General features: G+C 40.5%; 2 protein-coding genes across 2 annotated transcripts in view; one reads left to right on the top strand and one right to left on the bottom strand.

The window, feature by feature from the left end:
• The window catches only part of CC2D2B (coiled-coil and C2 domain containing 2B), a 344,324-nt gene that overhangs the window by 203,530 nt on the left and 113,254 nt on the right, over positions 1-27,540 (bottom strand). The window contains 1 exon segment of the mRNA XM_050802958.1: positions 1,838-1,965. Coding sequence (XP_050658915.1) covers positions 1,838-1,965 — 128 coding nt within the window.
• Positions 11,342-27,540, top strand: part of TCTN3 (tectonic family member 3) — a 156,657-nt gene continuing 140,458 nt past the window's right edge. The window contains exon 1 of the mRNA XM_050802890.1: positions 11,342-11,345. The gene's annotated coding sequence lies outside the window, so the exon portion shown is untranslated. The remainder of the gene's footprint in view (positions 11,346-27,540) is intronic.

Genomic DNA, 27,540 nt, shown 5'->3' with positions numbered 1-27,540 from the left:
CCACCAGCTATGTGTGGCTATTGAGCACTTGAAATGTGGCTAGTGCAACACAGGGACAGAATTTTTTATTTTATATAATTTTAATTGACTTAAGTGTAAAGAGCTGAATGTGGCTAGTGGCTATCAAATTGGACAGCACATCTGGTTTAAAGCCATCACCAGAATACAAGTTTCTGAAATATTTTGCCCCCAATATATGCCAGGAATCTTACTAAAATTATGTAACCTCAACAAATGACTAGTTTGCATATATAAAACTATCTTTATATAAAATAAATCAGTGATATTATTAAAAAGATTCACTTCAGATGCCAATGACTGCTCTTCAATACTCCTCCCTTTTATTTAAAGAACGCCAAAGACCTTGTTCCATTTTGCCAGGCCCATATAACAATGCAGAAGTACAACAGACTTGAAGGAGACCACTGTGAATGAGGGAAGGTCGTCCATGACCACACATATTCTTGGGAACATAACTCAAGTTTGTCATGGATTTTGCCTGCTAGGCGTCTCCCTCTCCAATGATGCAATACTGAACATGTAAAAAGGTCAAATTAAGAAGGCAATCATGTATTTCTGGAACTGGTAAACAAATAATGGAACCAAGATGTCATGAGACTTCAACTGTGAGTGAAGTTTTGCCAAGGAAACAACATCACTCAATATTAAAAGGCAAGCGACCCTTAACAATGAGATAGTATCAGCTTTCTGTCTTGACAAAGGGACTGCTGTACACAGCACCACTGGGTTGAACTTGACAAAAAGATGCCAGTGTGACACCCACGCCTCTGCTATACAGTGATTTGGGTGGATGGCAAAAGTTTCAGAGGCCTGGCATATGCAACCATCCTTCCAGGCTCCCAGTTCAACATCTTCAAATACAAGAGAATATACTTCTACATGTGTATTCCCAGGCCTCCATGGTCAAGTTAACTTTTGGATATATTACTGCCCACATATACATACATGCTTATTAGTATATTGGTGTCATCTGGGCCCTTATATATTTGTTTACTGTAATTTCAGTGAAAGTGTAAAATGGTATATCTATAATATAAATTTTTATTTACCACATGCTTTTTAATTAACAGATTAAAAAATTTAATGACCATATTACAAAGTACTTGTGAGATATTCATGTCTGAAATTTTACTTTGATGAACTGGAAAGAAAACAGAAATACATTAAAGTTAATGAGCCTAATGATCTTTAATGATAGTAACTAGTTGTTCAAATGTAGAAATATCACAAGAAATCTGCCTATCCATGAATTCATTTCAAATGACTATACTTGATACACATATGTTTTCTGATTTGCTTTTATTGATTTTGTTGATTCTTTACTATATCTGGAGATAAGATACATGTCTTCTCCACAATCTCTGACTTCCATAGTACTTTATACAGAGCTGTATAATAAACGTATTGTTTTGGTGATAGTGATAATAATGAAGTAAAAAGAACAGAGTGCAGTATTGTGATTCACCCATGATGAAGAAGTGGAAATATACTAGAATATAGAATCTTGGCATAGTATTACACAGATCTGGATGAGCTGAATAAAGCATTAATCTCTGCCAGAGTATCAATTTAATGAGTTTGCTAAACAATCATAAAGGCAGTTATCTTCCCACCACTAATTGATTCAAGGCATTTACTCTTCCAGAATGAGCATCTATTTCCATTTTACTCACCTAATCCAGTGGAAATTGACTTGTTCCTGGGCTGTTAGAACCTCAACTCCTCCCCTATGCTCTACATACCTTAACCCTCTTCCCCCTGTCCCACCCAGATCCCCTCTTACATACACACAAACACACACACATATTTGACTTACCTTAATGTTTTCTGGCAATGCTTTGTTCTGAGTCAGTCCCACAGCAAGCAAAGCTATCACAGCTATGATAGAGGAGAAGCCAAGGATGGCTAGGATATTCTTGGAGCAAAATGTCTTCACGTTAGACTCTAAAACCAAAAGCAGAAAAAAAAATACCAACAAGAAATCAAAAACACTGATTTTCCTCCCCTTTCTGTCTAGTCTTGTAATGGCTACCTGGAGATATCAGAGACAGATTAAAAGCCAATCTTTTTTATCAATGAGGCACTTACAAAGTAATTGGGAAATAATTCAAGAACAAAAGGATTTGTTTGTACTTTGACAAAGGCCAAGACTGAGTTAGTGGCTGTGGCAAGGACAAAACTAGGTCAGTGATCAGATATGGAATGAGGAGTGAGAAGAGCCCCAAATTGGCTGTTTAACAGGTCATACAGATCTATCAAGGTACAAGTAACAAATAACAAAAAACAAGGATAGCCCTCCTCATTTTTGAAATCTACCACACAATGTTTAAGATGTTAAAAAGTATTAAGAATGCATCATCAAACAACAAATCCTACTATTCCATGACATTTCCTGGCTTGACATACATACTCCTTGCATTTAGACCACCCTTATATAGTAAGCAATTAGTAATGGCATAGAGGCTGAGGAGTCTTGAACATTTTGGATCAGAATTCATATTATCTTATTTATTTTGTCTTTAGTCTCATTCTGTCATGGGACATTAAAAAGGCTCCAATAGTAGAGTTATATAAAGGCAAAAGTGGTTGGGCGTCATGGCTCACGCCTGTAGTCCTATCACTTTGGGAGGCCAAGGCAGGTGGATCTCAAGGCCAGCAGCTCGAGACCAGCCAGGTCAATATGGTGAAACCTCATCTCTATCAAAAATACAAAAATTAGCCAGGCGTGGTGGTGGGCGCCTGTAATCCCAGCTACTCAGGAGGCTGAGGCAGGAGAATCACTTGAACCCAGGAGGTGGAGGTTGCGGTGAGCCGAGATTGCGCCACTGCACTCCAGCCTGGGTGACAGAACAAGACTCTGTCTGAAAAAAATTAAAAACCGAAAACGGGTGCCGTGGCTCACACCCGTAATTCTACCACTCTGGAAGGCCGAGGCAGGTGGATCACGAGGTCAAGAGATCAAGACTATCCTGGCCAACATGGTGAAATCCCGTCTCTACTAAAAATCCAAAAATTAGATGGGTGTGGTGGCGTGCACCTGCAGTCCCAGCTACTCAGGAGGCTGAGGCAGGAGAATCACTCGAACCCAGGAGGCAGAGGTTGTTGTGAGCCAAGATCACACCACTGTGCTCCAGCGTGGCGACAGAGTGAAACTCCCTCTCCAAAAAAAGGGCAAAAGCTACTTTGGTCAGATGTAAACAGATTGTATAGAGGAAGCAAACAGGAAATGAAATGGTTGCACCATTCCCTCCATTTTGACAACTCAACCTCCTCCTCTCTCAACGCCCCAAACTATCCCCAAATGTTTTCCTTATGCTTTGGGAAGAAAGGACAAGATAACATAATTAAAAAGCATACAGAAATGAGATGGGTTCTCTAGAATAGTTTATACTTCTCTAAGGACAGAGGGTAGGATCAAAAAGCTAAAAGAGGAGCCCAGGTCTCCTCTTTCTCTTTCCCCCTTTGTCAGTAGAAGCTGGCTAGGCACTGAAATGGGAGCTCCCCCTGAAGCTCTTGAGCAGAAGCTTGAACTTAATTCAACTCTAAGCCCGGATTAAGGTATGGGTCTCCAATCCACCTCAATCCCCAGAATCTTGAGGCAGTCTTTACCCACCAGACCAAGCAATGCAAAATTTAGGAGAAAAAGTTTTAGCAACATCATTATCTATTGCTTCCAAACAAGGAAGAGCAGATGAAATATACAGCACTTTCCCACTTCTCCCTTCCCAAAAGAACCTCCATTTTGTTCAGATGCTTGCCTTTCCCCCAAGCTCAGGGATGGACTTGTCTGTGTAATTTCATTCCCTCACCAGTGATTGGTTTAACAATGGGTATGCCACCTAATTATGGCCCATGTGACCCTGGAGGAAGTCTTCTGGGGCAAGTCTAGGGAAAAAAGAAAACATTCTCTCTTCATCCTTAAACATTGTCCTGCCTGGAAGGGATGACATCCAATGTTTCTACCATAATAAAATTTTGAATGTTTTACTCCCTCAACCTATTCAACAAGGTCTATCTATTAACTTCTTTTGTTTTTGTAAATATGACAACCTTGCTATCTCATTTTCCTTCCATGGCCATTTCAGTCACTATTCTTAGCATCCAAGTTACTACAATAAAAAAAGAAAAACTGATAAGGCCTCTCCTCTTTGGAATTTACATTCTAGTTAGGGAAAAAGATAAACCAGAAAAGAAGCACATAAATAGGTCATATCAGGTCATGATACATGCTAAGAAGAAATTCAAACCAAGGAACGTGATAGAGTGACTTGCAGTAGAATTGGGAATGAAGGAAAAGGTATCAGATTGAGGGTCAAAAAAGCCTCTCTCAGAAGATGACATTTGAGCTCAGACCTAGAAGGTGACATTTGAGGAGAAAACACCAGCTTGGAGAGGAAGGAGGAACATAAGAGGGAGAAGGAACAGAAACTACAAGAGCCCAGAGGTGGGAACCAACTTGATGTGACTATAATTATTTCTTCCTTTTCCTAATGAGAATATTTACTAACTTCTTCTTGTCACTGAGGAGTTGGATATACACTTTTCCACATTTTCCCAGCTTTTGCAATGATATCCAGGTTACCAGAATATATGGAAGCCTTTCATCCTAAAAAGACTTTTAGGTCAGAGAGAAAATTTAGGAATTTTCCATAAGTGATTTTTCAAATGTTTTTATTACCAAAAAACCCACAATGGTTAAGTTTGTTTTTCATGTAACTGACTACATTATCCAGAGAGCAGTAATTAAAATGCTGTCTTCCATGGACTATATGAAAGCCAGTTTTCAAAAGCCCTGATCACATCCAGGAAGCAGGAGAGTCATCTCAGAAGTGGTGCCAGAGAAGAGGTGCTAGAGGTGTGGTGTAGGTTGACATATCTTGGATGTGCTCATAAAAATAGAATTACTTAGGTAACTGCGCCTTCTTCTTGGACCCCCAGAGTGCTTTCAGACCCCATGACTGCCACAGTCAAGCTCTGTTATGGAAAATTCACATTGATTGTCTTCCCCCTGAAAAGCCCTTAATTTGCCTTGTGGCTAACAGAAATGTGGTTTCTGTCATACAATGTGAAATGGTATTTTGAAACAGAATTTCAACAAACGATTTTACCAAAAATATCCAATGGCAAAGTGTTATCATTGTTTTCCCTTTGAATTGGCTTACTGTACTGGAGAATTTAAGACTGCCACTTCCTTTGCATTTTTTTCTTTTCATGTGATGAGACAAGGGAGAGGAATTTTCTGCTTAAAGTGAGACAGCAAGGTAATATTAACTTCAACTCGTCACCTGACAGAGAGACAAAACTGAAGGAAACCCAAGCTTTGAAAAAACACAGGCTGATTTCAAGCCAACTAGCTGTGTCAGAGGAAAAATGCCTTCAAGATTTTTATACGAATCAAAGGAAGCAAAGGTTCTTTTGATTCTTATAGAAACAGCCATCATGATGTCCAGTTACAATCATACTAAGGTGAAAATCAGAATTATTTAATTTCAGCAGGGTGCAGTGGCTCACACCTGTAATCCCAGCTCTTTGGGAGGCAAAGGTGGGTGGATCGCTTGAGTCCAGGAGTTTGAGACTGGGGGGTAACATGGTGAAAATCTGTCTCTACAAAAAAAAAATACAAAAATTAGCCAGGCGTGGTGGCAAGTGCCTGTAGGCCTGTAGTCCCAGCTATTTGGGAGGCTGAGGTGGGAGGATCACTTGAGCCTAGGACACTGAAGTTGTAGTGAGCCAAGATCACACCACTGCACTCTAGCCTGGGCAACAGAGTGAGACCCTGTCTCCAAAACAAACAAACGAATTATTTAATTTTGTCCATAGTCAAAATTCTGTTGTACAGAGAAATCCCAGCATTGCTACTCTGTGATAACAAATATATAACATTTTAAAATGTTACTCCATTAATAAATAGATTTAGGGTGTTGACAGATGTGGTGGATTTCAGGCAAAAACAAGTTTTGCTTTGCAGATCCAATGTGACTGACTAGATTCAAATTGTTTCCAATTTGTTATGGGTCACATCTGGACTAAACTTTTCTTGTCATATAGAGAACAAATCAGCAAATGTAGACAAGCATTGGTGAGCAAACATCCAAGGAATGTTGTGGTCCTTCCTGTGTTTACATAGCCTAATGATGGAACAATCACTGTAGCTCAGAAGACTGGTCCTAATCTGGCCTTGTCATTCCTCCAACTCCCAGAGTCAAAGTCTGTACACCACCCCTGCTACCTTCCTCCTTCTCCTTCAGGGAGCTCTTCTTGAGGATACATATGTAGGTTGTTCTCACACTCAGGGGCTTGAAGATCTTTTCTCAGTTATTTCATCCCAAGCCCCTTAGACCCACCTTCTTCTACAATGATATCCACATCCCCTGATTCCAGTCACCCTTACCTCATATCTGATCTTCTACAATGGCCCTTTCTGGCGACTCCCACACTTCCTAATTCTCTTCCCTATCAGAATCCCTCCTTCATGTGGCTATAGAAATCTTCCACAATTGACATTCCTAAGACTCTACCTTATCAAGAACCTATGGCCTGCTGTGTGCCAGATGAAAGCCACACTGGTCTACCTAGACTTCCAAGCCCTTCAGAAATTTCAGCCCTTCTCATTTTACCATTCCAACCAACAGATCTGTTTGGGTCCAAGATGAGAATTCCTGACATTATGACTACTAGAATGTAAGCTCCCTAGGGCAGGGACTTTTTTCTGACTTGTTCATTGGTATATCCCATGTTGGATTGTTGGATGGATGGATGGATGGATGGATGGATGGATGGATGGATGGATGAATGAATTTTGGATTCTCTGAATTTTTTTCAGTATGGGACTTCCTTCATTTGTAATTCCATTCCCCTCATTCTCCAAGTCTTTTTGTCTCCTTCAAAATCAAGCTCAGTTGGAAGCTATGTTCCCCCCACACTCTACAAAGCTCAGTTATGTCAGTAGTCCTCTCTTCATGTGCTACCTCTTGATATAGTTTGAACCATTTCAGTTTGGGAGTTCTATAGTTGTTGGAGAGGGGACTATGCCTCATTCATTTCTTCAATTGGTCACTCAATAATTACTTATTGAATACATTATTACTATGAACTAGATAGGCCCTAGGCTCTGAGCTACAGCAATAACCCAAAATGAGAAATGTCCCTGTCCTCATGGTGCTTATATTCTAGTCTGGAGAAAAATACAATAAGCAAGATAAACAAGTAAAATTTACAGTGTATTACATAATTTTAAGTGCTGAGGAGGAAGAAAAATCAAGGAAAGTAAAAAGGAAGGATGTGGTGATTAGGACTGGCCTGAGAAGGTGATTTCTATTGCAGGGAGAAAGCCTGCATACCTCTGAGGCAAGAGCTTTACAGAAACTGGAACTGTACATGGAAAGACCCTGAGGGGAGAGTAGTAGGAACTGGTCAGAGGAACAATGGGGTGCCCTACTCATAAGTCCTTGAGGGTACTAGTGAGGGCTTTGCCTTATTCTGAGTGATGCGACTTACTTCTAATGTCATTTGTATAACCCATGCTCAGCAACTTAGGGGTGAACAAGGAACCATTGGGGACTGTTGAAGTCAATGGAGAGTGAGGGTGTGGCCTTTTAGGGTGGCACATCCCTGCCTCTTATGGTAATGATGTGCTGAGGCTACATGAGGTCAGGCCACACAGCCAAGTGTGGACAGAGCCTGGCTCCATCAGAGCAGAGCTTGTGCCAAAACCAGGTCTGGGCAGACGCATCCAGGAGGAGTAAACATAATCACATGAGACAGCCTTCTCAATACCTTCTAGACTTCTTCATAGCTCAGCACTGGAGAGTCTTTTCTGAGGGACCATCATCAGGAACAGTCACTGAGCCAACAATCATCAGGATCCATCAGCAGAGAGTCCAACTCCACAGACTTCTGGGTGATGGTTCAAGTTAGAGCAGAGTTCAGACAAGCTTACCTTTGCTTAGTCTCTGTAAGCCTCCATTTCCTCATGTGCAGAATGGGAGTCACAACAGTATCTGCTTCATAGGGTTGCTATGTAAGCTTCAATGAGCTAACAACACATAATAGCCTACACTAAAGATTTCTTACTGTATTCCAGATTCTCCTCTTAGCACTTTAAATGCAGCCATTAATTTAGCCTTCACTACAGTCCTATAAGGTGCATGTAATACTATCATCTTCTCTATAAAATCTGTATCAGTTTTTTAGGACTGCCACAACAAGTTACCATGAACTTGCTGGCTTCAAACAGAAATTTATTCTTTCATAATTCTGGAGGCCTGAAGTCCAAAAGTTAAGGTAAAGTTAAGGTAAAGTTAAAGGGGCATGCTCCCTTTGAAGGTTCTGGAAGGGATGTCTTTCTTGTCTTTTTCAGCTTCTTAGCATTCCTCTGCTTGTGGCTGCGTCACTCCAATCTCCACCTTTGTCTTCACGTGGCCTTTTCCCCTGTTGTTCTGTGTGTCAAGTTTCCTTCTTCTTTCTCTTATAAGGACACCAGTCATCAGATTTAGGGCCCACCCTAAATTCAAGATGATTTCATCTCAAGATCCTTAGCTTAATTACATCTCCGAACACCCTACTATATTTCAAATAAAGTCACACTCACAGTCACTATTATAATTATCGTTAGTTTACAGATGAGGAAACTGAGTCACAGAGAGATTAAGTAACTTCCCAAAGTTACACTGATGTAAATGTTGCGCTGTTACAGATAGTTAGACAGACATGGCAGGAAATGGCTCTTCTCCCCTACCCACTAGAAATGTCAGGTGATGGTTTGACAATTATCACATTGCCTCTCCAAAAATGGTAATTTGGTAGCTGGAGCCAGGGACAGAAAATCTCCTGCTGATCCACAGTTGTAACATTAAAGTGTTCATTGAATTCAGGCACCAGGGAGAAGCAACTTCCTGGGCATGCACATTAGGAGACAAATGGAGGAAGATGACTTGCCGGGAGCACTCCACCGGAAAAGGAAATACAGCCTCAGATGAGCATGCACACAACTTCCTAAACACACTGTATGCTCAATTCACAAAGGTAAGGAGGGCACTGTGTGTGCAGGCAGCCCACCCTAAGGGAAGAATCACAGGGAAAGGGCTCAAGATGGCAGCCTATAAAGTCCTAGGATCACAGTTGAACATGGTGTTTGTTCTCCAAGTTGCCCACTTGGATCTCTTCTAAGGGTTCTTTCCTTTCTTTCCTGCTCTAAAGCCTTTTCAATAAACTTCCAGTCCTGCTCTGAAACTTGACTCAGTCTTTTTCTACTTTATGCCCCTCAAATTCTTTCTTCTGAGGAGGCAAGAATTGAGGTCACTGTAGACCTGTATGGATACGCTCGCCCAGATAGCTGCCACCAGTAACGGGGCCAGGAATTAAACACGGGCATTCTGGCTTCAAGGTCCAGGCTTTCAACCACCACCCTACCCTACAATACATGACTGAGGCTCATACAGTGCCTGGGCTGTGCTACCAGTACTGCTATGTGGTAGCCAATCTCATTATCCAGAAATAAAAAGTGACCAACATTGAGGATTTGACTGGAAGGGTTGTCTGGACTGTTCTCACTGAGCACACCAGTGTCCTACCTTTTGAAATCATGAATCTGATCCCTGACAGTCAGAAGCTTACAGTTAAGTGACAAAAGGCTAAGACTGTGATTCTCAGGAAACTTAAGGAACTTGCCCAAGTCATACACCTTACACATGGCAGAACAGGGATTTGATCCAAGTGTCTCAATTCCACTTCAATGCCTTAAATCATTATCCTGCATTAGAGATGTATAGAAATTTTTCAGTTTTATTCTTTCTCAGCTGACTCAATGCAAAAGCACTAGTCCAAAATTCTATCTAAATGGAAAGGTCTTATTCTACCCCCACCCCATATTTCTCCAATTAACCAATCCAGAGTCACATTCAAGGATAAAGCAGTTTAATTTAGTGGGCTTTTTCCTGCCTATATTTTACTTAAAGAAGTCGGCACAAACATCAAGAGAAACACAACTGCTAAAGACAAACTTTGATCCTAAAGACCTCAATGATAACCAGTTAGTTAAAGGGAAAGGCAAAAGAGAAGGAGGAAAAATAAAATGGGCATTGGTTTGGGAGACACAGGCAAGAAAATAGAGCCAGGAAATAAGAAGGAAGGGAAGGCGTGGGGGCGAGAATGAAAAGAAAGGTAGAAAGACAAGGTAATGGAGTAAATAACCCATGTCCTGTTCCACTGATCTCTTGAACCACAGACATCAGAGGAAGTTACTGGCTCTTTTTAATGCTATTTTATTTCCACTCTTTGAACTTTTAATTAGCCGATTATTCTCAGTTCGCAGCTTCTTAGTTAGAAAACAATTGCATGTATTTTAACAACGTAGCCTGGCTGATACTGAGTGGACCCCTTGAGACTCAGTTTTGGGTGGGGAGAGCCTATTTGGTGATATCTAAATAGTGTAGATGTGGGTGGGGATGCAGAACAAGCTCTTCCTGCAAATCAGATTCAGCCAACCTGAGGCTCCCCACCCACAGTTCTTGGGCAACATGCTCTTCTCAGATTAGCAGCACATAACTCACATAACTGACTTTGCACTTGGTTGTACCTGACTCTAAAAATGTTAATGATCGCAAAAATCAAATGCTGACAGAGGCTCTATGTGTGGGAAATGAGGAAGCAAAGGAGTCCTCTTCCCTGATTCTTCTCACTTCCTCCCACCAAACCATCTATTCTCTCTTCCCCCCACCCCTTCTAGCCTCCCCTGAATTCTTTTGCCCATAGATTGCATTGAGCATAATAGGCCTTTGTGGTCAGTGTGGAATCCCATGTTTAAGTGTAGGGTTGGCAGGGAGGAAGGCTGTTTCCGGCAAAGTGATGTCACTGACACTGCAGACAGGAATTCCCTGTGTCCCAGCCAAAAGGCGTAACAATCTGGTGTATTGATGGCCTCAGCAATAAGCACATTGCTTCCACTAAACGAGTCTTCTTCCACATCTGAAATTGAAAAATCGTGCCCTGGGGACTCTATGCTTTCTCAAAGTAGCTGCATTTGTCAACAAGCCTTGGTTACTTGCAGATGGTGAGAAAAAGCAAGAAAATCTGTATTGGCCATGCATCTCTAGTGTTGGGAAGCAGGGTGAACTGACTCAACCAGGGTGCCTAGCCTTATAGTCTTCTCTCATATACCTTGCCTTTATAAACTCTCTCATTTCTACCACCTTATTTTTGCACCAATGAGGTACAAAATCTAGAGGTTACATACAAATATTACTTAGAAAAGTGTGCTATAAGCTATACAAAATAGAATTCTAAGCCCCCCAACTGACTGACCAGACCATCTTTTGGCCAAGGGGACCCCAGAGAAACCTTGAAAACTGCATTCTCGGCCAAGATGGAATGGAGGGTGGGAGGGGCTCAGACCCTCTCCCTTGCTAACTAGGATTAGGCTTTCCTTCTCAAGGGCCTAACAGAAACCAGCCCTTTCAAAAGGCTCCACCACTGATATCAATCAACTGACTCCCTGGTGCTGCCCCACCTTTTCTGCCTGATAAGAGATCACTAACCATGGGGTGGTCCTGGCCGGTCTATGAAGAATAGGTAGCTAGTATTTTCACATCCTCTGCTTCACCTTTTGATGTCAGAGGGCCAAAAACTCCTTCTAAGATCACCACTATTTTCTGAATATGGAGAAGCAGAAGGCTCAATTACACATGCAGATGGTTCTTCCTTCATAAATATTCATGACTCCTTCTATAGCTTATTGAATATGTATATTTGGCCACCAGCTCTGTGTAAATTCTTGTTCCCTTTGCCCCTCCCTCCAAATATGTTTCTGGCTTCTGACTGGAGGCTATACTTCCCAACCTGTCAGAATGGCCATCATGCAGGCTGTAACCTTTTATAAGAAATAAAGTCTCCTCTTCTCTTCAAAATTTGTAAATTGTATTTCTGTAAGTTAACAAATCAAAGTAAAAAATGACAAACAGAAAAAAATGTTTGCAACAATTATGAAATAGTTGGATTCACTAACATATAAGCATCATTTAAAAATCATTAAGAAAATGATCAGCTCACCTAACAGAAAAATGGGCAAAGAAGATGAATAGGCAAAGCAAAGAAAAAGAAATATATGTGTTATCAACATATTAAATGTATTCTAACTACCCTTAATTAAAGAAATGTAAATGAAAAAAATTATTTTCAGAATAGCAACGTTTTTAAAGTTTGATAAATACATAATATTCACTACACACTTATTAGAATGGCCAAATTTTTTAAAATATTGACAATATGAAATGTTGGTAAGAATGCAGAGCAACTGAAACACTTGTGCTTGCTGCTAGGGATGGAAAATAATAAAGCCACTTTGAAAAAGTGTTTGGCAGTTTCTTATAAAGTTAAATGTAAACTCACCATAAAATTGAGCAATCCCACACTGAGGTATTTACCTGAGAAAAGCAAAGACCTATGTCCACACAAAGATACGTACCTAAATATTTCTAACTGCTTTATTCATAATTGCCAAAACCTCAAAACAATCCAAATGCTATCAACTGGCAAATGTGTACAAATTGGGAACAATCATACAATGAAATTCTACTCAGCAATAGAGAAAAAGAATAAACTACTGGTAAATGTAACAACATGCATGAATCTCAAAAGCATTATGCTAAGTAAAAGAAACCAGACTCAAATAGGCTATTTACTTCATGCTTTCTTTGATATGATATTCTGGAAAAGGCAAAACTAAGAACAGAAATTAGATCAGTAGGCAAAGGCTCAGGATGGGGACAGAGGATTGACTACAAAGGGCCACAAAGGAGCTTTTGGAAATAATATAAATATTCTAGATTTTGATTGTGGTGGTGGTTAAATAACTTTACATATTTGTCAAAATTCATAGAACTTTACACCTTAAAAAAGTGAATTTTACTGTAAATTCAGTAAAGAAATGACATGTTGACAAAGATTTGGGAAAACAGATACTTCTTGTATGTTGGTAGGAGTAAAAATTTGTAGAACCTCTTTGACGGGGAGGCAATTGAGTAACATCTATCAAAGGGTAAAGCACATATATCCTTTGACTGAAGAATTCTACTTCTAGAAATGTAACCTGCTACTTATGAATATGTGAAAAAATGGTGCATAGATCGCGACATTCAGTGCAGTATTGTTTGTAATGGCAAAAGACTAAAAATGACTAAAGGTCTATCAACTGGTGTCTGGATATATAAATTCTACTACATTCATACTACATAATTCTATGCGGACATGAAAAAGACTGAGCTAGATCTACGAATGTTGATGCAAACTGTCTTCAAAACATTTCATTATGTGAAAAGCAAGATGTGGGGCCAGGCATGGTGGGTCATAACCCCAGTGCTTTGGGAGGCCAAGGCAGAAGAATCACTTAAGCCTAGGAGTTCGAGACTAACTTGGGCAACATAGGGAGAGACCCTATCTCTACAAAAAATTTAAAAGTTATCCAGGTGTGGTGGCGTGTGCTTGTGGTCCCAGCTACTCAGGAGGCTAAGGCAGGAGGGGATTGCTTGAGCTCGAGAGTTCTAAAGGCTTTGAGTCAAAGAGGAAAAAATGTACAGAGGGTTTCCAGTTAAGAGTAAAGTGGCAAAGATACTAGGAGCTGGGAAGGTGAACATTGGGTACTTAGGAAGTTGTGCACTGGTGGTTTAATGTTGACTTTGCCCACTCTAGCACCCTGCTAACCACTCGCCAACCTGATTAACTCAAGCAGCTACCTTTGGGTTCCCATTTATTCTTTCTTGCCAGATCAATGTAATTTCTGTACTCTTTGGGCAGAATTGTAAAGCCTCACTTGGTAGACTTTGGGTGGACTCAAAGTTTTATTTTGAGGGAAATTTGACATCTGCCCCTCTGTCCCTCTGGGGTTATGTATCAGTGTAAGTGAGAAATGCCATCTGGATAAGATATGGTCATGCAATTAAATGTCTACGGTAACACTGTCACAGATCATCTGACACCTAACCAGCTGGCTTTCTCTTTAACCATCAACACAGAGTATCTGCACTTTAGATACATGAAAACTCAATCTTATAAATTGATTAGTATCTAGTTCCTGTCAAAATGTGACAGATACTACTGATATTTCAGAATGGCAATATAAGGGTCCCCTGTGTTTTTTTCCAAGCATATTTTCTGTACCCATTTAGTGAGGAGGAAGGTAGGAGGAGTTAGAGAAAGGTTCCTTTACCTTGGAAACAGGAATTTCCTCTGAGAGCAAAACTAGTAAGATGAATATATTATAGATGAGAGTAGCTTTTAGCCAAATCACCCACACTTTAAAAGTTCTTTCAGTCTTGTGGCTTCAGTGTCTCCTCAAATCCAGCATATGACTCAGAAAGTAGTGTCCTACTCAATTTTGTACCCCGAGTGAAGAAGTAATATGTGAATATGGCGGGGATGGGGTCATCTACATAGAATAAAAAAGGCAACTAAAATAATCTGTCAATGTATCTCTAGCATGCTCTGGGGAAAGAAGGTGCCTTGGCCTGTGGACTCAAGTACACCATTTCCTTGAAAGTTTTTTTCCCCTACAGTGATGAAGAATGCCTCCTCTAAGATAATCAAACTAACTCCCCCACTTCTGATTTCATGTCTACCAAGCTATCTTACCATGTCAATTTTTCTACAAGGTAAAAAACGAAGACCTGGTATCATTCTTGCTGAAACTATTCCCAGAATAGAGGAGGAGGGACTTCACCATAACTCATTCTATGAGGCCTACGAGCATCATCCTGATACCAAAACCTGGCAGAGATGCAACAAAAAAAAGAAAACTTCATGCCAATATCCTTGATGAACATGGATGCAAATATCCTCAACAAAATACTGGCAAACCAAATCCAGGAGCACATCAAAAAGTTCATCCACCACAATCAAGTAGCCTTTATCCCTGCGATATAAGGTTGGTTCACCATATGCAAATCGATAAATGTGATTCCTCATGTAAACAGAATTAAAGACAAAAATCACATGATTATCTCAATAGACGCAGAAAAGGATTTCTATAAAATTCAACACTCCTTCATGTTAAAAACTCCCTGTAAATTAGGTATTGAGGGAACATCCCTCAAAATAATAAGAGCCATCTATGACAAACCCACAGCCAACATCATAGTAAATGGCAAAACCTGGAAGCATTCCCCTTGAAAACTGGCACAAGGCAAGGATGTCCTCTCTCACCACTCCTATTTAACATAGTATTGGATGTCCTGGCTAGGGCAATCAGGCAACAGAAGGAAATAAAGGGCATCCAAATAGGAAGATAAGAAGTCAAACTATCCCTGTTTGCAGACAACATGATCCTATATCTAGAAAACCCCATGGCCTCAGCCCCAAAGCTCCTTAAGTTGATTAACAACTTCAGCAAAGTCTCAGGATCCAAAATCAATGCACAAAACTCCCTAACATTCCATACACCAACAACAGTCAAGCTGAGAGCCAAAGCAGGAAGAGCTCTCCAAGGAGAACTACAAAACACTACTCAAACAAGTCAGAGGACAGATCCATTCCAAGATGACTGAAAATGAACAGCTCTGGTCTGCAGCTCCCAGAGTGATTCACCAAGAAGATGGGTGATTTCTGCATTTCCAATTGAGGTACCTGGTTCATCTCACTGGGACTGGTTGGACAATGGGTGCAGCCCACAGAGGGTGAGCTGAAGCAGGGCAGGGTGTTGCCTCCATCTGGGAAGTGCAAGGAGTTGGAGGATTTCCCTTTCCTAACCAAGGGAAGCTGTGACAGATTGTACCTGGAAAATGGGATACTCCCACCCAAATACTGTGCTTTTCCCAAGGTCTTAGCAACCAGCAGACAAGCAGATTCTCTCCTGTGCCTGGCTTGGAAGGTCCCATACCCATGGACCCTGTTCATTGCTAGTGCAGCAGTCTGAGATCAAACTGCGAAGTGGCAGCCTGGCTGGGAGAGGGGCATCCACTATTGCTGAGGCTTGAGTAGGTAAACGAAGTGGCCTGGAAGTTGGAACTGGGTGGAGCCCACCGCAGCTCTGCAAGGCCTACTGCCTCTAGACTCCACCTCTGTGGGCAGGGCTTAGCTGAACTAAAGGCAGCAGACAACTTCTGCAGACTTAAACGTCCCTGCCTGACAGCTCTGAAGACAGCAGTGGTTCTCCCAGCATGGTGTTTGAGCTCTGAAAACAGAGATTGCCCCCTCAGGTGGGTCCCTGACCCCTGTGTAGCCTGACTGGGAGACACCTCCTAGTAGGGGCCGACTGACACCTCATATAGGCGGGTCCCCCTTTGGGATAAAGCTTCCAGAGGAAGGATCAGGCAGCAATATTTGCTGTTCTGCAATATTTGCTGTTCTGCAGGCTCCGCTGGTGATACCCAGGCAAACAGGGTCTGGAGTGGACCTCCCACAAACTCCAACAGACCTGCAGCTGAGGGGCCTGACTGTTAAAAGGAAAACTAACAAACAGAAAGGAATAGCATCAACATCAACAAAAAGGACATCTACACCAAAACCCCATCAGTAGGTCACCAACATCAAAGACCAAAGGTAGATAAAACCACAGAGATGGGGAGAAACCAGAGCAGAAAAGCTGAAAATTCTAAAAACCAGAGCGCCTCTTCTCCAAAGGATCGCAGCTCCTTGCCAGCAATGGAACAAAGCCGGACGGAGAATGACTTTGACGAGTTGACAGAAGTAGGCTTCAGAAGGAAGGTAATAACAAACTTCTCCGAACTAAAGGAACATGTTTGAACCCATCACAAGGAAGCTAAAAATCTTGAAAAAAAGGTTAGATAAATGGCTAACTAGAATAAACAGTGTAGAAAAGACCTTAAATGACCTGATGGAGCTGAAAACCATGGCACGAGAACTATGTGACCTATGCATAAGCTTCATTAGCTGATTCGATCAAGTGGAAGAAAGGGTATCAGTGATTGAAGATCAAATTAATGAAATAAAGCAAGAAAAGAAGTTAGAAAAAAGAGTAAAAAGAAATGAACAAAGCCTCCAAGAAATATGGGACTATATGAAAAGACCAAATCTACATTTGATTGGTGTACCTGAAAGTGACAGGAAGAATGGAACCAAGTTGGAAAACACTCTACAGGATATTATCCAGGAGAACTTCCCCAACCTAGCAAGGCAGGCCAACATTCAAATTCAGGAAATACAGAGAACGTCACAAAGATACTCCTCAAGAAGAGCAACCCCAAGACACATAATCATCAGATTCACCAAGATTGAAATTAAGGAAAAAATGTTAAGGGCAGCCAGAGAGAAATGTCGGGTTACCCACAAAGGGAAGCCCATCAGACTCACAGCGGATTTCTTGGCAGAAACTCTACAACCCAGAAGAGAGTAGGGGCCAGTATTCAACATTCTTAAAGAAAAGAATTTTCAACTGAGAATTTCATATCCAGTCAAAGTAAGCTTCATAAGTGAAGGAGAAATAAAACCCCTTACAGACAAGCAAACATTGAGAGAGTTGGTCACCAACAGGCCTGCGTTACAAGAGCTCCTGAAGGAAGCACTAAACATGGAAAGGAACAACCTGTACCAGCCACTGCAAAAACATGCCAAATTGTAAAGACCATCAATGTGAGGAAGAAACTGCATCAACTAATGGGCAAAATAACCAGCTAACATCATAATGACAGGATCAAATTCACACATAACAATATTAACCTTAAATGTAAATGGGCTAAATGCCCCAGTTAAAAGACATAGACTGCAAATTGGATAAAGAGTCAAGACCCATAAGTGTGCTATATTCAGGAGACCCATCTCATGTGCAAAGAATGCACATAGGCTCAACATAAATGGATGGAAGTAGATCTACCAAGCAAATGGAAAGCAAAAAAAAAAAAAAAAAAAAAGAGGGGTTGCAATTCTAGTCTCTGATAAAACAGACTTTAAACCAACAAAGATCAAAAGAAACAAAAAAGGCTATTACATAATGGTAAAGGGATCAATTCAGCAAGAAGAGCTAATTATCCTAAATATATATTATATATGCACCCAATATAGGAGCACCCAGATTCATAAAGCAAGTCCTTAGAGACCTACAAAGAGACTTAGACTCCCACACAATAATGATGGGAGACTTTAACACCCCACTGTTAATATTAGACAGATCAGTGAGACAGAAGGTTAACAAGGATATCCAGGACTTGAACTCAGCTCTGCACCAAGCAGACCTAATAGACACCTACAGAACTCTCCACCCCAGATCAACAGAATATACCAATGACAAAAATCACATGATTATCTTAATAGATGCAGAAAGGCCTTCTACAAAATTCAACAATGCTTCATGCTAAAAACTCTCAATAAACTAGGTATTGAGGGAATGTATCTCAAAATAATAAGAGCTATTTATGACAAACTCACAGCCAATATCATACTGAATGGGCAAAACCTGGAAGCATTCCCTTTGAAAACTGGCACAAGACAGGGATGCCCTCTCTCTCACCACTCCTATTCAACACAATGTTGGAAGTTCTGGCCAGGGCAATCAGGCAAGAGAAAGAAGTAAAAGGTATTCAATTAGGAAAAGACAAAGTCAAATTGTCCCTGTTTGCACATGACATGATTGTATATTTAGATAACCCCATCGTCTCAGCCCAAAATCTCCTTAAGCTGATGAGCAACTTCAGCCAAGTCTCAGGAAACAAAATTAACGTGCAAAAATCACAAGCATTCTTATACACCAATAACAGACAAACAGAGAGCCAAATCATGAGTGAAGTCCCATTCACAATTGATACAAAGAGAATAAAATACCTAGGAATCCAACTTACAAGGGATGTAAAGGACCCCCTTCAAGGAGAACTACAATCCACTGCTCAACAAAATAAAAGAAGACACAAATAAATGGAAGAACATTCCATGCTCATGGATAAGAAGAATCATTATCATGAAAATGGCCATACTGCCCAAGGTAATTTATAGATTCAATGCCATCCCCATCAAGCTACCAATGACTTTCTTCACAGAATTCGAAAAAAACTACTTTAAAGTTCCTATGGAACCAAAAAAGAGCCCACATTGTCAAGACAATCCTAAGCAAAAAGAACAAAGCTGGAGGCATCACATTACCTGACTTCAAACTATACTACAAGGGTACAGTAACCAAAACAGCATGGTACTGGTACCAAAACAGAGAGACAGACCAATGGAACAGAACAGAGGCCTCAGAAATAACACTACACATCTACAACCATCTGATCTTTGACAAACCTGATAAAAACAAGAACTGGGGATAGGATTCCCTATTTAATAAATGGTGCTGGGAAAACTAGCCATATGTAGAAAGCTGAAACTGGATCCCTTCCTTACACCTTATACAAAAATTAATTCGAGATGGATTAAAGAATTAAATGTTAGACCTAAAACCATAAAAACCCTGGAAGAAAACCTAGGCAATGCCATTCAGGACATAGGTACGGGCAAGGACTTCAAGACTAAAACACCAAAAGCAATGGCAACAAAAGCCAAAATGGACAAAAGGGATCTAATTAAACTAAAGAGCTTTTGCATGGCAAAAGAAGCTACCATTAGAGTAAACAGGCAACCTACAGAGTGGGAGAAAATTTTTGTGATCCACCCATCTGACAAACAGCTAATACGCAGAATCTACAAAGAACGTAAACAAATTTACAAGACAAAAAACAACCCCATCAAAAAGTGGGCAAAGGGTATGAACAGACACTTCTCAAAAGAAGATATCTATGCAGCCAACAGACACATGAAAAAATGTTCATCATCACTGGCCATCAGAGAATGCAAATCAAAACCACAATGAGATACCATCTCACACCAGTTAGAATGGCAATTATTAAAAAGTCAGGAAAGAACAGATGCTGACGAGGCTGTGAAGAAACAGGAAGGCTTTTACACTGTTGGTGGGAGTGTAAACTAGTTCAACCATTGTGGAAGACAGTGTGGCAATTCCTCAAGGATATAGAACTAGAAATTCCATTTGACCCAGCAATCCCACTACTGGGTATCTACCCAAAGGATTATAAATCATGCTACTATAAAGAAACATGCATATGTATGTTCACTGCGGCACTATTCACAATAGCAAAGACTTGGAACCAACTCAAATGCCCATCAATGATGGATTAAGAAAACGTGGCACATATACACCATGGAATACTATGCAGCCATAAAAAAGGATGAGTTCATGTCCTTTGCAGGGACATGGATGAAGCTGGAAACCATCATTCTCAGTCAACTATCACAAGGACAGAAAACCAAACATCACATGTTCTCACTCATAGGTAGGAATTGAACAATGAGATCATGTGGACACAGGGCGGGGAACATCACACACCAGGGCCTGTCAGTGGGTCGGGGACTTGGGGAGGGATAGCATTAGGAGAAATACCTAATGTAAATGATGAGTTGATGGGTGCAGCAAACCAACATGGCACATGATACCTATGTATCAAACCTACACGTTGTGCACATGTACCCTAGAACTTAAAGTATAATTTTAAAAAAAGAAGGTGGGAAATAAATCATTCAAAACAAAAAATAAATAAATTCATGGCTATGCTAATTACCCTAAAAAAAAAGAAACATTTTTACAACCTGTTCTCTCTCTCTCTCTGAGGTCTGCTATCTGAGAGCTTCCTTTGCACAATAAAACTTGGTCTCCACAATCTTTAATCTTTAACCTGAACATTCCTTTTTATAGATCTCAGGTCTTTTAACAAACTCAACCAATTGTCAACCAGAAAATGTTTAAATTTACCTATAGCCTGGTAGCCCTCGCTTTTAGTTCTCCTACCTTTCTGAACCAAACCAATGTATTTCTTAAATGTATTTGATTGATGCCTCATGCCTCTCTAAAATATATAAAACCAAGCTGTACCCCGATCACCTTGGGCACATGTTCTCAGGACCTCCCGAGGGCTGACAGGCCATGGTCACTCATGTTTGGATCTGAATAAATCTAAAAAGTCAGAGATGACACAAACAAATGGAAAAATATTCCATGCTCATTGATAGGAAGAATCCATATCATAAAAACAGCCATACTGCCCAAAGCAATTTATAGATTCAATGCTATTCTTATTAAACTACATTGAGATTCTTCACAGAACTAGAACAAACTATTTTAAAATTCATATGGAACCAAGAAAAAGCCCAAATAACCAAGGCAATACTAAGCAAAAAGAACAAAGCTAGAGGCATCACGCTATTTGACTTCAAACTATACTACAGGGCTACAGTAACCAAAACAGCATGGTACTGGTACAAAATCAGACACAGAGACCAATGGAACAGAATAGAGAACCCAGAGGCAGAGGTTGCAGCGAGTGGAGATCACGCCATTGCACTCCAGCCTGGGCAACAAAAGCAAATCTCTGTCTCAAAAATAAATAAATAAAAATAAAAAATAAATTTAAAAAAAGAATAGAGGACCCAGAAATAAGGCCACACATCTACAGCCACCTGATATTGGATACACCTGACAAAAACAAACAATGGGGAAAGGATTCCCTATTCAATAAATGGTGCTGGGATAACTGGCTAGACATATGCATAAGACTGAAGCTGGACTCCTTCCTTATATCATATATAAAAGTTAACTCAGGATGGATTAAAGACCTAAATGTAAAACCCAAAACTATAAAAACCCTGGAAGATAACCTAGACAATACCATTCCAGACATAGGAATGGGCAAAGATTTCATGAGGAAGACACCAAAAACAATAGCAACAAAAGCAAAAATTGATAAATGGGATCTAATGGAACTAAAAAGCTTTTGCACAACTGTTGTGGGAAGTCAGGGACCCTGAACGGAGGGACCGGCTGGAGCCGAGGCAGAAGAACATAAATTGTGAAGGTTTCATGGACTTTTATCAGTTCCCAAAATTAATACTTTTATAATTTCTTACAACTGTCTATACTGCAAGCTCTGAACATAAATTGTGAAGATTTCATGGACATTTATCACGTCCCCAATCAATACTCTTATAATTTCTTATGCCTGTCTTTACTTTAATCTCTTAATCCCGTCATCTTCATAAGCTGAGGATGTATGTCATCTCAGAACCCTGTGATGATTGCATTAACTGTACAAATTGTTTATAAAACATGTGTGTTTAAACAATATGAAATCAGTGTACCCTGAAAAAGAACAGAAAACAGCGATTTTCAGGGAATGAGGAAAGATAACCATAAAGTCTGACTGCCTGCAGGGTCGGGCAGAATAGAGCCATATTTTTCTTCTTGCAGAAAGCCTATAGATGGATGTGTGAGTAGGAGAAACATCGCTGAATTCTTTTCCCAGCAACGAGTAACCCTGGGGAAGGAATGCATTCCTGGGGGTAGGTCTGTAGACAGCCACTCTGGGAGTGTCTGTCTTATGCAGTTGAGATAAGGACTGAAATAAGCCCTGGTCTTCTGCAGTACCCTCAGGCTTACTAGGATTGGGAAATTCCAGCCTGATAAATTCTAGTCAAACCAGTTGTCTGCTCTTGAACCCTGTTTCCCGTTAAGATGTTTATCAAGACAATGGGTGCACAACGGGACATAGGCCCTCATCAGTAATTCTAATTTTGCCTTGCCTTGTGACCTTTATTGCCCTCTGACGCATGTGATCTTTGTGACTTACTCCCTGTTCATACACCCCCTCCCCTTTCAAAATCCCTATGGAAAACTTGCTGGTTTTGCAGCTCGGGGTCACCATCAAGGTCCTACCAATATGTGATGACACCCCCAGAGGCCCAGCTGTAAAATTTCTCTCTTTGTATTCTTTCTCTTTATTTCTCAGACCAGCTGACACTTAGGGAAAATAGAAAGAACCTATGTTGAAATATTGGGAGCGAGTTCCCCCGATACACAGCAAAATAAACTATCAACAGACTAAGCAGACAACCTACAGAATGGGAGAAAATTTTTGCAACTTATGCATCCAACAAAGATCTAATATCTGGCATCCATAATAAATTTAAACAAATTTACAAGAAAAAAAACAAACAACCCCATTAAAAAGTGGGCAAAGGACATGAACAGACACTCTTCAGAATAAAACATGCATGTGGCCAACAATCATATTAAAAAAGCTCAACATTACTGATCATTAGAGAAATGCAAATCAAAACCACAATAAGACACCATCTCACACCAGTCAGAATGGCTATCATCAAAAAGTAAAAAAATAACAGATGCTGGCAAGGTTGTGGAGAAAAAAGAATGCTTATACAACGTTAGTGTAGTGTAAATTAGTTTAACCATTTTGGAAGACAGTGCAGTGATTCCTTAAAGACCTAGAAAGAGAAATAACATTTGACCCAGAAATCCCGTTACTGGATATATACCCAAAGGAATATAAGTCATTCTATTATAAAGACACATGCACACATGTGTTCACTGCAGCACTATTCACAATAGCAGAGACATGGAATCAACCTAAATGCCCATCAATCGTAGATCAAATAAAGAAAACATGGTACATATACACCATGGAATACTACACAGCCATAAAAAAGAATGAGATCATGTCCTTTGCAGGAACAGGGATGGAGCTGGAGGCCATGATCCTTCACAAATTAATGCAGGAACAGAAAACCAAATGCCACATATTCTCACTTATAAGTGAGAGCCAAATGATGAGAATACATGGAAATATAAAGTGGCATAACACACCCAGGAGGGTGGAAGGTGGGAGGAGAGAGAGGATAAGGAAAAATAACTAATGGAAACTAGGCTTAATACCCAGCTGATGAAATAATCTGTACAATAAACTCCCATGACACAAGTTTACATATATAACAGACCTGCACATGTACCCCTGAACTTAAAAGTTAAAACAATGAGCTGATCATTGGTAATCCCTAAATGGGTATTATGCCTTAGACACCCATCTCTTATATGTTTGGTTTCACGTGATTCTCATTCTTTTCATTCCATCAGGCGAAATAGATTGTCTGTCTGTATAAAACCTGGGCTACCTATAGAACACAGAAGCAATGTGAAGACCACTGAAACCACATATTCAGCAAAATATGTGTGCTTCTTGCTCATACACAGGTGGTCTGTTTTCTTATTTGCTCAGATTCACAGAAGTAGGAGTGGTGCAGCCACAGAAGGAAGGTCAATGCAGACAACAGTAACTCCACATACCTTTTCTCCTTCAGAGTTACAATAATGTTCTGAGTGGAGGAAAATGTGTCTCCACCTTAACAAAAGCTTGGGATACCAAACTGAGGGAAGAATATATTATGGTACTTGGAAATTACTTGTAAAATATTTGAAATTCTTCATAGAAATTCCTAAAAACCCAAAGACTCTTGGGAACACATGAGTTAAAAAGGAAAATTTTACCCCACCTTCTGGGAAGGTCTTGTTGCCTAGAACTGACCTCTGGGAATGGCTTGTCCCATCTTTAGGGAAAGGATAGCTAGTAAAGACAATATTTGGATAACCAAGACAATATTAGGCCCACGCTCCACCCATTCTCTCAGGATTGGGTGGGGTGAAGCCACATCCTCTCTTCTCAGAGCTTTTTATAGTGTTTATTCCACTTCTCTCCCCTTCAGTTCTCTCCCCCCGGCATTCCCAGAGAGCTGATCCATGCCACACCAGTTCTTATTACTTGACTTGCTCTAACTTGGTTTTTCTTTTTAATTCTCCTGGCAATAAGTGCCTTTCTAAATTCCCCCTCCCTACAACCCACTTGCTCAACCCACTGCATCTGGTTCCTGCCCCCATTCCACTAAAGCTGTTCACACAAATATCACCAACAACCTCATAGTGCCAAATCCAGTGGACACATCTCAATATCTACATTTCATGTGCAATTTGACATTTGACATCTCAGTACATAAGCACTCTCCTTTCCTGGCTCCCATGACACCAGGTTCTTCCAGTAACCATCCTACTTCCCCTACTTTGCCAGCTTCTCTTTTACACCATACCCTTTAAATATGAATGATCCACAGTGTTCCATCTTGGGATGTTGGTTCATCTCATTTTATATACATATGCCAACTGAATGGTGATGACTCCCTACTCACTATGGGGATGGCAAGTCCTTAATCTCTATGAGGTCAACTCCCCAACCTCTATAGGAATGACATCCTACTTTCTATGGGGATAATGCTTGATACAGTCTGGATGTTTTCCTCCTCCAAATATCATGTTAAAATGTGACCTTCAATGTTGAAGGTGGGCCTAGTGGCAAGTTTTTGCGTCACAGGGGTGGATCCCTCATGAATGGCATGGTGTCCTCTCCATAGTAATGAGCGAGTTCTTATTCTGTTAGTTCACACAAGAGCTGGTTGTTTAAAACAGCCTGGCACCTCCTCCTTTCTCTCTTGCTCCCTCTCTCACCATGTGATATGCCCATTGCCTTCTGCCATGATTGTAAGCTTCCTGAGGCCCTCACCAGAAGCAGATGTTGGCACTACGCTGCTTGTGTGCAAGCACCATGTTACAGGCTATACCTGCAGGACCATGAGCCAAATAAACCTCTTTTCTTTATAAATTACCCAGTCTCAGGCATTCCTTTACAGAATGCAAACAGACTAACACAATGCCCTAGTCTCTATGAGGATAACTTCCTAACCTCTAGGACGACAAGTCCCCAGTCTTTATGGCCATGATTCCCTGATCTGTATTTCCAGCCTAGACCTTTCTCTTGAGCTCAAGATTTATAATGCTAGTCATCTACTGGACATATCTGCTTGGATGTTTTACAGCCAAACTCACCATGTCTAAAATTTAACTTTTTACCCACTCTAAATTAATCTTTTTACATAATCGGCTCCGTAAAGATCACCACTTTCCCTTTAAGTCCCTCTATATTCCCTCTTCTCCCTCCAATCTCCAAGTGTTGTTGATTCCACCCACTAAATACCTCTCAAATCTATTTGTTTATCTCCTTACTTTGTTTTTGGGTTTTTTTCAGATAGAGTCTTGCTCTGTCACCCAGGCTGGAGTGCAGTGGCATAATTATAGCTCACTACAGCCTTGAACTCCTGGACTCAAGTGATTCTCTTATCTCAGCCTCCTGAGTAGCTAGGGACTATGGGTGTGCACCATCGCACCTGGCTAATTTTTTTGTAGAGACAGGGTCTCAATATGCTGCCCAGGCTGGTCTCAAACTCCTGGCCTCAAGTGACCCTCCTTCCATAGCCTCCCAAGTAATTGGGATTACCAGTTTAAGCCACCATGCCCAGCCCATTTCTCTCTGTATTTCTTCCCTGGACTCCTACAATAACTTCTGTAGAGGCCTCCCCACCTCTAGGTGCTTCCCCTTCCAACCCATCATCTACTTAAAAGCTAACATAGTCATCCTAAAAATGCAGACCTCAGTATGTGGCCCTAACCAGTATGAAGTTCTTCAATTATGCCTCTATGTCTCTCAAAAGCCAAACTCTTCAGCAACAATTTTAAGACCATGCTAACCATCTAACCACACAACCCATGTATAGTTTAAGGTGTTGGTCTCTAAATGGGGTCTTTTTTTCCTATCCTCCTGCCTTATGGTAAAATGTTCCTGTTTCTTTCTTTCTTGTACCTGAAATAGTATTCTTTCCTCTCTTATTTATCTAACTAACTCACCTTATGAGGAAATTGAGGCTTAAATAGTTAGTTTATGTGTTATCACTTCCAGGAAGTCTTTCTGAGAAAGGCTTTCCCCTTCTCTAATGATGGATGAAATACCCTCCTTGGCAATCCTCTCATAGCACCCTTCTCACAATGCTATAATAGCCTTTAACTTGTGTCAGCCTCCACTATGAGACAGAGCCCCTTAAGAACAAGGTGTGCCTCTCCAGAGTCCAGCAAAGGGTCTGGCCTATAGCAGTGTTACATATGTCAGTTGAATGGCTGAAATGGATTTAGACTTTTAGTGCACAATGTTTTCCATCAAAAAAGTGGAGGTATATATTTGACTACTTCAAATGTGTTTTAACTTCTCAATTCCATGATTCTCACTATTTTTAGTAAGCCTTCCAGGCAACCTCAACTTCAGTTTGTGTGTTTTCTAGGAAGCAAGGGGACAGATGTTTGGGCAGTAAACCCAAAATCTGGATCTCAGAGCTTAATCATAAACTCCATGGGATATTTTTTCACTGACTTTCCAAGAATAGTAGACTCAAATGCCATGTTTATAATGGAAGAAAATATACACTCAGCTGGTCACTGGTCGTTCCTTAGCAAACATGGTTAATTCTCCATTGTATCTGAGAATCAGTCATTCTGATTAAGGAAATGCAGTATGACTAGGTACCAATGCATCTCCTGCGAAATGGGATCTCAACCTTGCCTCTTACTAGCTGCATGACCTAGGCAAGTTATTTAACCTGTCTAAATTTTCATGTTCTAGATAAAATTTTAAAGATGTAACTTATTTAGGTAAGTTGATGTGAAGATATAGTGAGCTCTGTATGAAAAAATGATTAGAGTGACCTCACCGGACTCCATGGTCTTAGTCACTGTCCATAGGTAGGAAATACTCCATATTTGGTTCAGACATATGTATTATTGAACTTTCAGCTGCCTCCTTCACCTTTTAG

The sequence above is a fragment of the Macaca thibetana genome, chromosome 9, assembly GCF_024542745.1.
Source record: "Macaca thibetana thibetana isolate TM-01 chromosome 9, ASM2454274v1, whole genome shotgun sequence".
Lineage (NCBI taxonomy): Eukaryota > Metazoa > Chordata > Mammalia > Primates > Cercopithecidae > Macaca > Macaca thibetana.
This window is presented reverse-complemented; position numbering and strand designations above follow the sequence as displayed.